This window comes from Arvicola amphibius, chromosome 12, assembly GCF_903992535.2.
Source record: "Arvicola amphibius chromosome 12, mArvAmp1.2, whole genome shotgun sequence".
Classification (NCBI taxonomy): domain Eukaryota; kingdom Metazoa; phylum Chordata; class Mammalia; order Rodentia; family Cricetidae; genus Arvicola; species Arvicola amphibius.
Window position 1 is genome coordinate 55,957,504 of NC_052058.2, and position 17,207 is coordinate 55,974,710.

The 17,207-nt window shown below is 44.1% G+C and overlaps 1 protein-coding gene across 1 annotated transcript in view; it reads right to left on the minus strand.

Moving 5' to 3' along the window:
* Adcy10 (adenylate cyclase 10) overlaps positions 1–17,207 on the minus strand; it is a 68,431-nt gene that overhangs the window by 21,640 nt on the left and 29,584 nt on the right. The window contains exons 13-20 of the mRNA XM_038349612.1: positions 16,219–16,375; positions 14,000–14,192; positions 11,178–11,264; positions 9,590–9,864; positions 5,792–5,928; positions 4,409–4,534; positions 1,826–2,104; positions 1,309–1,596 (exon numbers count right to left, since the gene is read on the minus strand). Coding sequence (XP_038205540.1) covers positions 1,309–1,596; positions 1,826–2,104; positions 4,409–4,534; positions 5,792–5,928; positions 9,590–9,864; positions 11,178–11,264; positions 14,000–14,192; positions 16,219–16,375 — 1,542 coding nt within the window. The remainder of the gene's footprint in view (positions 1–1,308; positions 1,597–1,825; positions 2,105–4,408; positions 4,535–5,791; positions 5,929–9,589; positions 9,865–11,177; positions 11,265–13,999; positions 14,193–16,218; positions 16,376–17,207) is intronic.

Here is a 17,207-nt window from a genome sequence, read left to right on the forward strand (position 1 = left end):
AATAACATCAAGGATGATAAGTGATGGTAGTTAGCAGTTGGTGACAACTGGTTACATTTCTCTGACACCGCATTGCCCTGGGAAATGAGCCCTACCACTGATGACCCACCTTCTGTGTGCCTAAGTCCTTGGAAGACTTGACTCTAAGATTCTAAACTCAAAGATGGACCCTCTTCTTTTACATTATTTACTTGTGTAAGTGGGCGTATGTGCCATAGTGTGCATGAAGACATCAGAGGACAGCTTGTGGGAAGCAGGTCCTTTTTATGATTCATGTGGGTTCCAGGTGGACAGTAGTTGCCTCTCTCCTCTGAGCCATCTCAAAGTCCCTGATATCTGTCCTCTTCCTGCCCTCTTGAAAACAGGAGGCAGAGCTGGGGTATGACTGCACGTGACCATAACACCACCACTCACAAGTTCAAGGCCAACCTGGTGTAAGTAGTGAGTTCCAGGCTCACAGGGCTATATAATGAGACCCTGTCTCAGAAATGAGAGACAGAGAGAGAACTGAAGGGACAGGAGAGTTATGTGAAACTAAAGATGTATATATGAAAAAGCCACGTGGAAACCTACTATTTTGTTAGCTAATTATTTTTTAAAAAGTTTGAAGGGAAGTACCCTTGTATGAATGGAAAATGTTGCCACCGTAAGTCATAGGTTGTTAGGCAGAAATGCCAGAACCAGGTGTGGGATACCTCCTATGATCAGCAAGGATCCAGAGGTTCCCCCCACAAAACAATATAGGCTATTTCCATTTATTTTATATAATAGGATAACCTATTATTATTGCTTTGCTAAAATGACAAGGTATCAAAATGCCTTCTAAGTATTTCTGCTTATACTCATAGCTTGGTGCTGCTCTTGCTCTTGGTCGGGGGAGCTTCTGTTTGAGGAGGTGATGACTTAGCAGAGACTCAAAGCTGGATAAAGTACCAAGCATAAGTGGCTGTGGTGAGCTCAGCCTTAATGGAGACATCTGTTTTGACTCCTCAAGGCTCAGGGGACATCGTGGAAGTTAACCCATGTGCCACCTCACTGGCTTCCATCCCTTGCTGGGAGACACTCTGATATCAGCTCAGCTGCCCTTTGTTTGCCAGAGTTCTGTATGGAAGCCCCAGGGAGATGGACTCCGCCACTCCAGCTGCACTGCCAGCTCTTTCCTGCCCCATGAACCTGTCGCACGGCTTGTGTCCCAAACCCCAGGGGATTGGAGCCTTTAAGGTCCTGACCCAATCAATCCGTACAGATTTTAATCTCTAAGATGTCCAAGCAAGAGCTGGGATTGGTTAGAAGTGAATTAAATTTTACTTTTATATCCTTGAGACTTTGCCATCTTCTTGACGGTATCCATATCCAAGGGGTTGAGTCGGATGTCCACTATGAAATGGTGGTAAGGAATGAAGTCCCTGTTCCTGCAGTGGTTGCACCGATGGGCGTTTGCCTCCAAAAAGCGGGCACATTTCAAATGCAAGACCTTCTTCTGGTCCTTAAGCCAGAGTTCATAGGCCGTTTTCTGCATTATAGGTCTGCAGAAGCGCAGGATCTGGCACTCGATCACATCCCCTTCCTTCTCACGGAGTTCCTCTTCAGCACGAGCTGGAAGGAGAAGGAAGGACTCTTCAGCCGGGCAGCAGGCACCAATTCAACCGCTCCTTCCTAACACACTTTCTTTTTGGTTTGTTTGTTTGTTTTTGTGGTGATGGGGTTTGAACCCCGGGACACTGTGCATGCTAGGTTAGTGCTCTGCCTCTTCGGCTCCAGTTCTCTTATCTAGACATACCTCTAGCCAAGGGGGAAAGACAAACCTTCTCCGGGTACTACTCACCTAACCCCTCGCTGGGCTTCAAGGACAAAGAGCGATAATGCACCTCAAATGTGGTCACATTCTGTTTTAAGGCTAGTTGAAGATCTTTCCTACTTCGGAAACAATCAAAAATATTTGATTCCACGAGGGTGGCCAGAGCCTTAATCATGGTCTTCATGTTCCAGCAGGGGAGAATCTCAAACAATAGCTCTGTGGTGAAGGTTAGGCCAGTGATGGCGGCACATCTCACCAGCATCTGATGGGAAAGGCTCATGCTGTCCAGCTGGACTAGGGAGATTTCTGCATGGGGAAAGCCACAATGGGACATTGGTTATCTACCATTATCAGATGCATTCTAGAGACAGAGGACTGTCCAGAGCTACGATTCTGGTTTATAGAAACCTAGCTAAGCAAAGTCAAAAAAGGTAATTGCTTAGTAGCCAGTTTCATACCGGAAACATACAAGATGCAGTTTCTATAGTCTGTCCACATGACAGGAATAAGACAGATTTTAGGGTATTCTAGTTAGTGTTAAAGGGTGACAAAGAAGTGTGAGGAGATGTTACAGGAGGCCATTAGTAGTGGGGTCGCCCTCCTGTGCTTTGAAGACTTCTCCAGCTGCCCCGCTGTCTTCACTGACTCTTCTTTTCCATGAATCTGCCTCAGGAGTAAGCACAAGGCTCTCCCTATCTGCTCAAGGGATTCATTTCTGCTCACGACACCCATTATTGTCTCTATTGCTTTAGTAAGGGCTGGAGAGCCCAGAGTGCCATCCCAACTCTTCATCTAAGCTTGGACATAGTTCATGTGTTCCTGGTCTTTAGATTTTTTTTTGAGGTATGTATGTTCTGGGGCCTAAACCCAGGACCCCTAAGCAGGCTTAACAACTTGCTCTACCACCAAGCTACATCCCTGACCCCTTCTTAGAGACTTTTTAAAAAGTTTTTCTTATATGTATGAGTCTGTGTCAGGACATGTTCACTGCATGCATCGGAGACCCCCAGGAACTGGAGTTACAGGGGTTGTAATCCACCGTGTGAGTGCTGGCAAGAGTCCAGATCCTTTGCAAGGGCAGCATGGAATCATCTTCCTAGCCCCCTTCTTAGACCTTTTATATCCATTAGAGACAAATTTGAATTTCTTAATGTGTTCACAGAACATGTCGCAGAACATGTGGAACACAGGTAGGTAGGTGGGAGTTAAACGTAAGCTAAGATGCCTTCACACTTCAGGAGACTCAGTGAGTGTAACATAAACACTACCTGTCACAGACTCAGTGTCCCCAGGCCATCCTTCCAAACATTTAAAGTTACTTCTGGACAGCATAGACTAGAACTACATGCAAGCTACAAAATGGACTCAAGCTCATTGTCCCTGAGTGTGACAATCTATCTTGAATACAAGCCTGTGCTTTGTTATTTCTGTCTCACAAATCCGATGTTAGAAAATGTCTCAGTGTTAGATTTTTCTTCCTTGTGATTGGTTTCAGCTTAATTGACAATGCCTTACACTCCATTCTTGTATGTGTGTGTGTGTGAATATGTTTGTGCACATGTATTTACATGTGCTTGTTTGTGTGTGTGCACTTAGAAGTCCACATTGAGAGCCCTCCTCAATTGCTCCTCATTTTATTTATTTACTTAATTACTTTTTTGTTGTTTCTTTTAGACAGGGTTTCTCTGTGCAACCATAATTGTCCTGGAACTCACTTTGTAGACCAGGCTCCACCTGCCTCTGCCTCTCAAGTGCTGATATTAAAGGTGTACACCACTATTCCCAGTCATCTGACTTTGTGAGATGGGGTTTATGGTATTAGAATGAGAATGGCCCCCAAACGCTCACATGTTGGCCTTCTATTGGTGGAACTGTTTGGGAAGGATTAGGAGGTGTGTCCTTGTTGGAGGAGGTGTGTCACTGGGAGTTGGCTGTGAGGTTTCAAAAGCCCACACCATTCCCAGAGAGCTCCCTCTATCTCCCATTGATGGGAAAGGATGTAAGCTGTCAGCTACTGCCCCAGCACCGTGTCTGCCTGCCGCCATGTTCCCCACTGTGTGAGGGTCATGGGCTCTAACCCTCTACAGATATGAGCCCAGGATTAAATGTTTTCTTTAATGAATTACCTTGGCCCTGGTGTTTTGTCATGGCAATAGAAAAGTAGCAGGTCTTTTTTTTTTCATGGAGCCTGACACTCACCAATTCAACTAATCTGGTAGATCCTAAGTCTCAGTGAGCCTCCTATCTTTACCCCCTCAGTGCTGGTGCTAAAACCATGTGCCACTATGCCTGGTGAGTTCTAGGGATTGAACTCAGGTCCTTCCTCTAGCCTGGCACAACAAATGCCTTACCAACTGAGCCACCTCCCCTACTCTTCATACTTCACTTTTGTGCATTTGAATAAACATTTGTTCAATCCAGAATATGTACCAAGAGGAGTCTCCTAACTAGAGGGAGAAAAACCAAATTCACTGCTTGCCTGCCTACCACCTAGGGCAATGCAAAACAAGTACTCAAAGAGCTTGGTTATCATTTTTCTTTAGAGAGCCATCCTAGATGAGGCAAAAGCAAAGCGTACTGAAAAGTGAATGCAAGTTCAGCTTCCTTTACCTTTCAGTGATGCTGGAGGTGACAAGTTCTTTAGCCTGACACCACTTGCAAGGTAACAGACTTCCTTACGTCCCTCAGATACCAAAGTATAAAAACGCGTGTCTTCTGTCGGCCTAACAGAATTCTCTATGGGGAGACAAGAGGGCAGGAAAGTTGAGAATCAATTTCCTGTCTTCAAAAAGTCTGATTTCCCTGAAAACTTGGAGAAGAAACTCAGGTGAGAAAAGCTGAACAGATGTCGTGGTTCACCAAATGTTCTAGAGCATCTCATTTTAAATAAAACTGATATATGAGAATTTAAATTAACTCAAATTATTTTATGTTCCTTTCCCACCCTCCAAAACAAGAATTGGTACTATTGGTGTCTCCATAATACTTTTAGCTTTACAAAAATACTTTAGCTTCACAACAAACTAGACTCCATCCTATCACACATAGTAATATAGAGCTTTGTGCTCATTCGTATGCCCACTGGCCTTATAAGGGGACATGGCTATAACCAGGGGGAGATTTAAAATGGTGAGGGTCGTGAATAAACACGCCTACTACATTGGTCTACCCAAACGTGCTCAAAAATGTCTACCGCTCAAGTTATTCCTATAACAATTAGTGGGTGAGGTACAAATGCACTGGTAAATAGAGCTAAGTTCCTCATCTCCTGAAGAGGTAAGTAATGCACCAAAAGACTGCCAGGCAGAAAGTGGCCCACCAGTGAGCACACGCAGTACTAGACAGTTCACAGCAATATATTTATTAAAGACTTTCAGTGTAATATAATCTGTGAGGGTGATCAGCATGAGTAATGCATGCTTCCAGGCCTCTCGGTGCATAAAACTACGGGGACAGACTCCCAAGTAATTAACCAAAACACCAGGAAGAGTGAGCAAAAGCTAACAAGCAAAGAGTAACATGTTGGGATAAAGTCAAATGAAGGGTTCAAAAAGACCCTGATGGGGTCCTCACATCTCCCCATGTTCTTTCTTGTCTATCAGAGGTATATATTTTTGATTTTTGTTTGTTTTTTATTTTTTTTGGAGGGGGGAGAGGATCTCAAGACAGAGTTTCTCGGTATAACCACTCTGGCTGTCCTGGACCTCACTCTGTAGACCAGGCTGGCCTTGGACTCAAGAGATCCACCTGCCTCTGCCTCCAAAGTGCTTGCACCATTCCTGCCCAGCTGAGGTGCGTGCGCATCCTTTAGCCCAGCCCTGGAAGTCCAGGTTAGTTGGATTTCCTTAGTCTTCTTAGGATCTCAGATCTAGTGCTTTCTTATTCTCCGGAAGCCCTCTTCCGCAGGAAGTGGCCCATGGGCTAGCTTCGATCCTTGCCACCTTGTTCTACAAGAAGACCCAGTGACAGAGTAGTCCTGAGAAAGGCACTTACTGAACAGGTTATTCCAGGTCACGTTTGTCTTTTCCTCAGGCTCTGCTTGTTGGAAAAGGAGAACTTTGTGGTGGTCGAGGTTTTTCAGCAATTCCTGACAGTAAAGTGGGATCCCACAGCTCCCCTCCACCAGGTACCTGTAGGGAGAACAAGGCGGAGGGCTCACACAAAGAACCAGCTGTTGGTCTAGGATGAACTCTTCTCTGGCCCCATGTCCTTCAACTCGTTTTCAAGTCTGGGGATTGACTTTTCTTCTTTTTGCTTTCCGTGCTAGGCCCTGTGCGTGTGAGGCGTGTGCTCTGCCGCTGAGCTACATTCTCTGTCATATCACAGTTTAAGTCATGTGACAAATGAGTGTTTCCAAACCCGAGACGACATAATAAAGCACATCCTCTGGCTTGCTTCTCTTCTTCATGCTGTAGATAATAATTTTGATTTGCTTCGGTTAATTCTGTCAACATTTCTTTAAAAGATACAAACAGGTCCTAGCAACATGGCTCAATGGTTAACGACACTTGCTGCACAGGCCTAACCTGAGTTTAATCCTCAGAACCCATATAGGAGGAGCCAGCTCTCCAGGGTTGTCCTCTTGTCAACACACACAGAATAATAACAAACTTAATATGTGTGTTGTGTAAATAGGAGCCTGCTAACACTTGTCACAGAAGAGAGAGGGGCTAATCCTACCTTTCCCTGAGGTTTTACATGTTGTTAATGGGGGAGGGAGAGACATTTCCTTCACATAGCCACTGGTAAAGTGCCCGTTCTCCTGTAAACAGCCCTCCCCCATGCAGCCTTAATGAGTCTTACACACATATACACACATCCAAGCCAGGAACGTGGAAAGGAGGTTATCTGGTGAAGAAAAAACCGAACAATAGGAGTAAGAGTTGGAAAGAGACATTAACAAGGTTGGCGTGAACTTAATGTACATAATATACATGTATGAAAATGTCATAATGGCCGGGCGGTGGTGGCACATGCCTTTTATCCCAGCACTCGGGAGGCAGGTGGATCTTTGTGAGTTTGAAGACAGCCTGGTCTACAGAGCAAGTGCCAGGACAGGCTCCAAAGCTTCCCAGAGAAACCTTGTTTTGAAAAACAAAAACAAAACAAAACAAAAAAGAAAGAAAAAGTCATAATGAAACTCATGTGTAATTAATACATGCTAATAAAACATACACACGTAGATTCTACCACACATGCCTCTCATGTGCTTCTTTTTAAAATAATGTTTTCAGTTTTGCATGTGTGGGTGTTTTGACTGCATGTATGTCCCTGCAGCACATGCATGCCTGATGTTCTCAGTGGCTATTGGATCCCTTTGAACTGGAGGTACAAACGGTTGTGAGTTCAGCAGATGAAAGGTAGGAATCAAACCCTGTACTCTGGAAGAGCAGCTAACACTCCTAACTGGTGAGCTATCTCTCCAGCTCCTGTCTTACATTTTTGTTAGGTAAAAGACACCATGTGTACTAGGTTAAACCTCAGTTTTTCCAGTCCATAGTGAGTCCGAGTCAACACTCTGTGTCAGCAAGAGTTTCTTATTCCCCTTTGTTACTACCCGCTATCTACTGAAGGATTCACCTACTTTACTGAACTTAGCCACCAAGGGATGAATATGTGAGTTGCTCTTATATTATATTAGTGTTTCACTAATATAAGTTAAGGCCTCAGGAAAACTTTGTCTGTACATCATTTAAATTTTTTTGTCATACATTTGCGATAGATCCCTAGAACATTTAGTATTGGTAGATAAAATGATGTTTGGCTGGGGACTTAGATCAGTAGCAGAAGTGCTTGCCTTGTATGAGTAAGAGACTTGGTTCTGAGAGGGGGGGGGGGGGGGGGAGAGAGGGGGGGGGGGGGGGGGGGGGGAGGGAGAGAGGGAGAGAGAGAGAATGATTGTATACACTTGTAATCCTAGAGAGAAAGAACACACACTTATAATTCCAGCACTTGGGAGGATACGGAAGGTGAATACCAATTTCAAAGTCAGGCTAGACGACATAATAAGACCTTGTCTCAAAAAAAATTCCTTAAATAGGACCAAAGAGATAATTCAGCAGATAGGAATTATGCTGCATGAGGACCTGAGTTCAAATTCCCAAACCCATGTAAAGAGCTTGGAGTGGTCAGGTCACACATGCAGACAGGAAGATTGGTATTAGCTTTTAGCCTAGCTCTAGGTTCTGTGAGAGACTTTGTTAGGTGGAGAATGACAGAACAGGCTACCTGATATCCTCCTCTGGCCTACACACTCATGGATGTACATACCTGCATATACATGTGCATATTCATTCACACATACATAAATATACCCCTACCCACACACGTATACATGCACACACACAGCAAAAAAGACAAACACCAAAGTAGAAATAATATTTATAGTTACATACACATACATCTGCCATACATATATGAGAATCACAAACACCCTGCATGCGTATATGTGAAATACATCCCTTGAGTTGTACTAAGTGAGCCCATGTCCCATGCATCTTTCTTCCTTAAGTAGGGTAACCTAAATAGAAAGACCTAGTGTTAAGTGTCTGTAATCTCATTATTTTGGAAGCCAAGACAGGAGATTTCTATGAGGTTAGGGCACAGTGAACATCAGCCCAGCCAGGGCTTCATTGCAAGGTTATATTTCAAACAAATTGAAACAAAATGAAATGAAAACCAAAACAGAGTGGAGCAGAATGATAAACACCAGCTAAAGAGCCATGGTCTAGTTGTTAAGGAGGCTGCTGTCAAGATCCCAGTGGAAGAATCACTGACAATCTCAGAACACTCATAAGAATGTTTTCAGCCCCTGCCTCAGACTGAGAACCCCACCAGCAGCCTCTCTCTCGCCAGCCACATAAGACCTTGCTGAGCTGCAGGTGTGGTTTGTACGACTTCTCTTTCCTGTCAATTCCCAAACACGTATAACCATGCTCTTGGTCACTGCTCATCAAAAAAGGCTGATCCACACCCAGCATGATGAAAGGGAAGCAGATCAACTAAGCAATGCTTGAGGAGGCGTGATAGGGTCCCATATCAGGGGGGCGATCAACACGTCCTGCAGCCCAACCCAGGGAACCCAGGGAAAGGAGATGACTCTTTTGGTGAAGTGCTTGCTGCATAAGCCCGAGGATCTGAGTTTAGATACCCAACACACATGTAAAAGCAGGGTGTTGTTGTGTGCTGTGGAATAATCATCTCATACACTGTAAAGCAGTGTTGCTAAAATTGGTTTAATAAAATGCTGACGTATAGGCAGGACATGATGATGGGAAGGATAAAGGAGGAATCAAGAGACACCATCCAGATGCAGGAGAAACATGAGATGAACGTTCCATGCTAATAAAGGTACTGTCAGAGCATAAATAAGAAATATGTGTTAACTTAAAATGTAAGAATTAGCTAGTAATAAGCCAGAGCTATTGACCGAGCATTTACAATTAATTATAAGCTTCTGTGTTGGTTATTTGGTACTGGCAGCTGGAATCGTGACAGAAACATCTGATTGCAGTTGCGTGCATCTGTAATTCCAGCTCTGGAGTGCCAGAGACAAGAGACTCATTGGACAAACTAATTGAACCAATAAACTGAGAGTTTGGTGAGAGATCATGGCTCAAAAATCAGATGAAGAACAATTAAGGAGGATACCCAGCATTAACCTCTGGCCTCCACATGTATCCACATGAACATATTTACAACACACACCACAGCCTGAGGGATCTGAGAAAGTTCAGATCTGGGGGATCAGTGCAGGGGGGCAAGAGCTCAGGATAGGAGGAGGTTACTTACGAGTCCAGCTCTCTGGGGATACAGCTTACACTAAGGTCAATGCAGACCTTATCACGGATTTCCTGAGGCTGCATAGCACCAAGAATGATATAAGTGGTGTTCCGGTTCTTCATTATAGCACTGGCAGCCGCACAGGGAAAGTCAGAGAAGGAAGACAGGCCCATAACAATGAAGATGGGCAAGGACCGGATGAGCTTTTCTATGAAGGCCCAGGAGGTTCCGTCCACATACTGGGCCTCATCAATGATGAAAACAATCCTTTCTTCTCTCACTGTCTGGAAAAGGAAGAGAAACAGGGACATGCTTGCAGACTCTGGGATCTTGTGCACAGGTGGGGAATGTGTATTCATTGAGTTTTATGGTTTACATTTTGTAGATCAGGCTGGCCTCCAAATTACAGAGATAGATACCTCTCAACCGTGTCTTCAGTAAGGAATAAAAGTGTGTGCCACCATGACCAGCTAGTAGTGGCTTTATAAAGAGAAAGCAAGGAAAGGAGGGAGGGAAGAAAGGAAGGTAGGAAGGAAACAGAAAGCACTAAAGCCAGTGTGACTCACACCTGTGATCCCCACACTTGGGAGGGAGACAGGAGGATCAGGATTTCAAGGCTACCCTTCATATCATGAGCTCAGAGTCAGCCTGAGCTAAGAGACCTTTTTTCAAAACAAACAAAACCCTAGAGCATAACTCAGTGGTAAAGTGTGTTTTTAGGATGTCCTGGGTTGAATTCTTAGTAAAAGAAAAAAAGAAAAAAAGATCATGTAAAATTGTAGGCTAATTAGGGTTATGGGAGTATCTGCAAACTCAAAGAAAAAAAAACAGAAAACAATGCTCACTACATAAAAATAATGACCATATCAGCTAAAAGTCATTTTAATCTACTGATAAATGATCCTGGGAATATGATTTTTTGTAACATATGCATAAGCACCATGGGCTAGGAGGTGTGCACATCATCCTGATGGAGACAGATCTGCTCCTGACACTGCTGATGGCTTGTGCTATTTTGGTTTAAACTCTGGTATAGGTTACACTTTAAATAGATTGTGTATCCTTTTTCCTGTACAGGTTACTACTAGTCTTAATTATTCATCCACTCATTAAACATTTAGTGTATATCTATTAGGGTTGTGCACAGCTCCAGCATGCTGGAGACATGCAATAGACCATGAATGCATGGTCTTCCTGTCTTAGCCTCTCAAGTACTAGGATCGTGAGTGTGCCACTGTGCTGGCTGTGTGTGTGTGTGTGTGTGTGTGTGTGTGTGTGTGTACACATGAGTGCAGGTGTCCACACAGGACAGAAAGAGTTGCCACTCTTTCTTGTGGCCCTGGAGTTGATGTGGGTGCTGGGAACTGAACTCGGGTCCTCCTAAGTACTGAGTCATCTGTCCAGCTCCTCTAAAGCTGAATTCTGAACAGACTCAGCTCAGGTTTGGAAGGACGGGGAGAAGGAAGCACTGGAGGATATGGCTGTCACATGCTTCCAGCGTTCTTTGCCAGCAGAGTCCGAGTCCCTTGAGGCAGCTGGCTTTGTGACCGTTTGTCTAGTTTCCTCCCCAGGTGGTGTGACCCACAGATGCTCTTACTTGCTCCAAGATCTTCATAAATAGCGCTTCCAGTTGCTTTTGCTTTCTTAATGTGCTCATCCTGGACATCTCCCGGGAAACAGGGAACTGTGCAGAGAGCAGAGCGTGAGCAGAAGGAAACAGCAACGGGAGCAAGGAGCCACATGTCTCCGAGCAAATCACGGCAACCGTTCTGAAGTTTTGGATGCTCAAATGCTATTCCCCCCAGTGCCCTCCCTGGCTTGACTCCTCTGTGCCACTGAATAGAATAGCTTCAGGACAGAAAAGGGTACATGCTATCTTTACGTTTGATGCCACTTTTGACAACAGGGTGGTTTTGAGCCCTAAGTCAAACAGGATAGGACAGTACGGTTATGACAGACATACAATTCAGTAAGTGGCTGTTTGGGTTTTCCTGGGCATGGCAGTTTTAGATACCTCCATTGTCTTCCAAGAACATGGTACCGGGGGTGTGGATGTGGCTCAGTGGCAGAATAAATGCTTAGCCGTGTGAGGCCCTAAGTCCACCCTTAACTCCTCTAACTAAATAAATAAATGTAATTTTTTGTTTGTTTTCTGAAACAAGTTTTCTCTATATAACAGTCCTGGCTGTCCTGGAAAATTCCAGGACAGAAATCTCTGTAGACCAGGCTGGCCTAGAACTCACAGGAATCTGCCTGCCCCTGCCTCCTGAGTGCTGGGATTAAAGGTGTGTGCCACCACTGACCACCAATAAATGTAAATTTTAAAAATGTGTGTTGTTTCATGTGAGTTAATTATCTAAACTTCAAAACCCTTATATTAAGTGTTTATGTGTTATAGGGAATTGCATTATCATCTTGGTTTACCTGAAAGTCTTTACGACTTGAAATAAATCTTGACTGAGTGATTAAAAAAGATTTATTTTATGTGTGTATTTTGCTTGCATGTATGTATATGTGCCATGTGCATGCATGCTGCCCACAGAGGTCAGAAGAAAGTATTAAGTCTCCTGGAACAGGAGCTACGAATGGTTGTGAGACACCATGTGGATGCTGGGGACTGAACCCAGGTCTCCTGCAAAACAACGAATGGTCTTAACAGAGTCATTTCTCTAGCCCCTCGAATACAGGTTTTAAATATTTGTTTTTATTTATTTTTATTTTATTTATTTTTTTTTTTATTTTTGTTTTTCGAGACAGGGTTTTTCTGTAGCTTTGGAGCCTGTCCTGGAACTAGCTTTTGTAGACCAGGCTGGCCTCGAACTCACAGAGATCCACCTGCCTCTGCCTCCCGAGTGCTGGGATTAAAGGTGTGTGCCACCACCTGGCAAAGATTTATTTTTAACTATGTGTATTTGTATGTATTTATGTGTGAGTCTGTGCACATGGGTGCAAATATCTACAGAGGCCAGAAGAGGGCATTAGATCCTTGGAGCTGGAATCATCGGCAGTGGTTGGTTGGTTGTCGGCTGCCTAATGTGGATGCTGGAAATTCAGGTCCTTTGCATCAGCACTACACGCTTTAAACAGATGAGCAGTCTCTCTAGCCCCAGATGACTAAGTTGTTTTTAAAAATGAATATAAATGCAGTTCAGGGAGAATGGAGAGGCATTAACACTTGGATACTTCAGGAAGACTAGGAAAGAATAAGAAAGGTGTGCTGGCTAGTTTTATGTCAACTTGACCCAATCTAGAGTCATCTGAAAGAAAGGACCTCAACTGAGAAAATGCCTCTTGTAAGATCAGCCTGCAGTCAAGCCTGCATGGCATTTTCTTAATCAGTGATCTGTAAGAGAGGACCATGCCTGAGCCAGTGGTCCTGGGTTCTCTAAGTGTTCTGGAAGAATCAGCGGTACTCTAGGATAAATTTTACCCTTGCAATTGCAGAGGAGTCAGCCTCTAGCAAACTGACTCCAACAGCTCAGCCAAGGGCTCCTTTATTGTTATACAATTTACATCTTTTAGCAAGTCGGTTTCTACATATCAAAACCTGTTATCTGAAGCTCCCAAAGAGACAAATGCCATAGCAATTCCTAGTCACAGGGCATCTCAGTTTGCTAAATCCTCCTGTAACCAAATATTGCATAGGCTTTGGAAACTTTAGGGAATTCTCAGATAAATTTTACATACTTCAAACAAAAGGTACAGGACACAAGAGGTAGCCATCACAAAAGGCAGATCAAAGCCAGGTGCTAACACTCCATCAAACCAGCTGCAGAACTCGGAGTGAACTCTCCAAGTTCAAGAAAGCAGGCTGATGGGTGTGGTGGTGCATGCCTTTAATCCCAGCACCTGGGAGGTAGAGGTAGGCAGATCTTTAAATTCGAGGCCAGCCTAGTCTACAAAACAAGTTTCACAGAGAAACCCTGCCTTGCCGGGCAGTGGTGGCATATACCTTTAATCCTAGCACTTGGGAGGCAGAGGCCAGCAGAACCCAGTGAGTTTGAGGCCAGCCTGGTCTACAAAGTGAACTGTTACACAGAGAAACCCTGTCTCAAAAAAAAAAAAAAAAGGACACCCTGTCTCAAACAACATAAGGAGGCAGAACAAGCCATGGGGAATGGGGAGCAAGCCAGCAAGAAGCAGCAACCCCCGCCCCCCATGGCCTCTGCATCAGCTCCTGCTCTTTGAGTTCCTGTGTTGACTTCCTTTGATGATGGGCTATGATCTGGAAGTGCAAGCCAAATAAACCCTGTCTTCCCCACCTTGGTTTTGGTCATGGTATTCCATCACAGCAATATTAATCTGACTAAAACAAAGGCTAAAGGCACATGAAGTCATATAGCATCAGACAGGAGCTGCCGTGCTTGGCCCACAGCTAATTTTTTTTTTTTTTGCAGGAGTCTAATGCAAGCTAGTTACCTGAACATGGAAGATGTCATTAAGAAGACAGTGGAATTTATCATCCAACAGCATCTTGACTTTATTTTGCAGATTGGTCTGTCGTTCTTTGTAATGTTTACAAGTATCTAGACCTAGTACATTAGCCATGAGTATCTGGATGGTATAAAAATTTTGATGGAAGCTGATCTTAGTCAGTGCAATAGCAATAGACCTGTTCATAAGACAATCGAGAATCAGGAGAACATTTTAAGTATAGTCCCTGGAGATAGCAAAGGCTGGAGGGAAGTTCTGATTTCTCATGCTTAGCTGCAAGGACAGAGATTTATTGAGCTACCTGAAGGCTGTTTTTATTCCTGCTTCAGGTATCCCAACCTCCTCCATTGTTCCATGATATTAACCTAGGTATCTTCTCTTAGTCCTGCCATCACTGCCCTGCACCCAGGTCCCTTAGGACTTGTGCCTATCCCGCTACACCAGCATGCTACTTCCCGTGCCTGCTGTCAGCGACTCTGTGAAGACAACTTAAGAAACTTGAGTGATACAGAGAACATTTGCCTGGCATGTGTGAAACCTGGTACCACCCAAAACAACCCAAAAGCTGAACAAAACAAAACGAGGCAAATCTTGCCTTTTTCTATTTAATGCTCTCCAGGGTTCCCATGACCTATTTTGTGTGATATACAGAGTGACCAAAGCCTCATTGTGTCTGCCTCACTCCTTTCTGCCTGGCTATCTACCAGCACCAAGGAGATGGGAGTTTCCTATACAGCCAGGGCTGTGTCTCCTCTCTAGGACTTTTCTTTCGGCCTGCCTAGAGATGGTTATTTTTGACCACAGCTCCTGTTTTGCAATGGCCTCTTGGAAGACGCTCCTGGTGCCCTGAATTTTGGCTACTCAACTGTCTTTGCATTCCTGCAATATTCTACTGCCTGCCTCTGCCACCACCCTCACCACATTCCTTGCCATCTTCTAAGCTCCTTGAGAGGAGGGACCATATAGCACTCATCCTTGGGGCACTGACACACTCAGGAGTGACCTGTATTCCCCCAAATCATCCACGTGTTCCAACTACTGCAGAATGTGACCCTGTGTGGTAACAGTGTGGTCACAGAGAATCAACTAAGATGAGGCTGTAACTTGAGCTGGGTGTGGTGGTGTGTGCCTGGAATCTCATTCAGAAGGTGGGAACTGAGAGGATCAGGAGTTCAAGGCTAGCCTGGGCTACATGAACCCCTGCCTATAACTAATACATAAGTAAACTAAACATGTGTGCATAGAAAACACACAGGGAGATGCTGTGTGGAGGCAGAGATTTAGATAATGTGTCTCTCCAAGCCAAGGAGCACCAAACATTGGCACTAAAGCACCAGAAGCTAGGAAAGAAGAACAGGACAGAATTTTCTTAGTCCTTGGGATTCCAACCCCACTGACACCTGGGTTGGACTCTTAGCCTTTCTGGTTTTATGGTACTTTATTGCAGTCCCCTGGTGACTAATAGGGCATTTAGCAATTCTTGGAACATAGTAAGTATATAATGTAGTAAGTAATGCAACGACTCAATGTGTCTTGCTGTAATCATCTCCTTTTGAAACTAACTTTTCTTAGGCCTGACATTAAAGATCGATAGAAGTTGGAGAAAAAATAAGATTAACAAGTACTTCCACCTTATATACCCCTGCGGTTAGGAGGGGAAGACACGAGACACTGTTGTTATGATCTTGGTCATCGTTACTATACAATCCAGTCCCTCAGAGTGGCAGAGTGCTCATTGTGAAGAGGGTCCTTAAGGGGTCCTTACAGCCCTTCCTTTGGGTGAAGACAAAGTCTGGCCTAAGTACGCAAGCTCTGCCCTTCAGATTGAAGGTCTGGCAGCCCAACATTCTTTAGCCCCGTTCTCAAAACTAAAGGGCTTAAAGCAGCAGTCCCCTTTTGGGTTCCCTAGACAGACTCCAACCGCGGTGGCCACATCTCTGCTAGATGTTGTCACCTACCTAGACACTGAGATTAAGCAGGAAGTTTTCAAGTCTCCAAGCTTGCCCAAAAATTAAATTGAGGTCTCCAGAATCAGCCCCTTTTCTCTTAGTTTGAAACACTTATCACTAATTACCTATTCAGCTACAAGGGTCAACAGCTCTATTCCTCTAGTTTGCCTAAGGCAAGTTATAAGCAGAAGACACCAAAATAAGGGAGAGTCCTTTAAGGATGCCAATATTTCCAAGGTCACAAGACACACTAACCTGTGGTTCTCATGCTGGGAGGCCAGGTATTCAATCTCCATAAGCAAGTGGCTTTTGCCATATCCTGGAGATCCTTCATACATTAGAACTCGGCTGCAGTTCGTCATCAGAAAGTCTTTCATGGCAGACATGAAGTAGTTGATCTCCTTAACACGTCCTGTTGTTTTTTTTTTTTTTTTTAAAGGAGCAAACCCATTGACAGAAAATAGTTTAGAAATAGTTTTGAAAAGGCACACAGTGATACCCTAAGAATGTCTTTGGAGTTCCATTGCTCATGGTACTTCTTTACAGGTTTGGTTGGTTGGTGTGTGTGTGTGTGTGTGTGTGTGTGTGTATCATGTAGCTCAGGCTGGCTGGCCTCAGTGTTACTATACGGCTGAGGATGAGGATGGCCATGAAGCCCTGCATCTCCTGCTTTCACCTCCCTGGAGCTGGGGTTACAGGCAGGCGCCTCTATCCCTGACCTAAATTGTTGGTGGAATTTCTTAAGGCTATATGCATTCTTAATTTTTTTTTAAATCTTTTCCTAAAGCTTTAGTTAGCAAGGTGATTTTGCAAGTTTATTTGGTTCCTACAAGCTGTGAAGAAAAGTTCCTTTGTGGTTGCTTCCTCGCCCCACACCAGGCCAGGAATGGAACCCAGAACCTCCGGAATGCTAGCCAGATGCTTTACCACTGTAATATCTCTATTACCAAGAGACCATATTTGTAAGATCATTACAATTTCATTTAATTGTGTTGTATAAAAATCGAGTTTTGCATAGGTTATACAACTAGGAATTGAACCAAGGCTCTTAACTTTAAATCTTATTTTTCTGTTTTCTTTAACGAACTGATTATATAACTAACACATGCTCACTGTAGAAAATATGGAAAATGAAGGAGGAAAAAGAACAATATAAAAATCATCCTGGGTGACAACCCTATCACTTTTTTTTTCTGGCTGCCTTAAAATGTGTATAGTAGGCGGCGGCCCAGGCTGGAACTTGA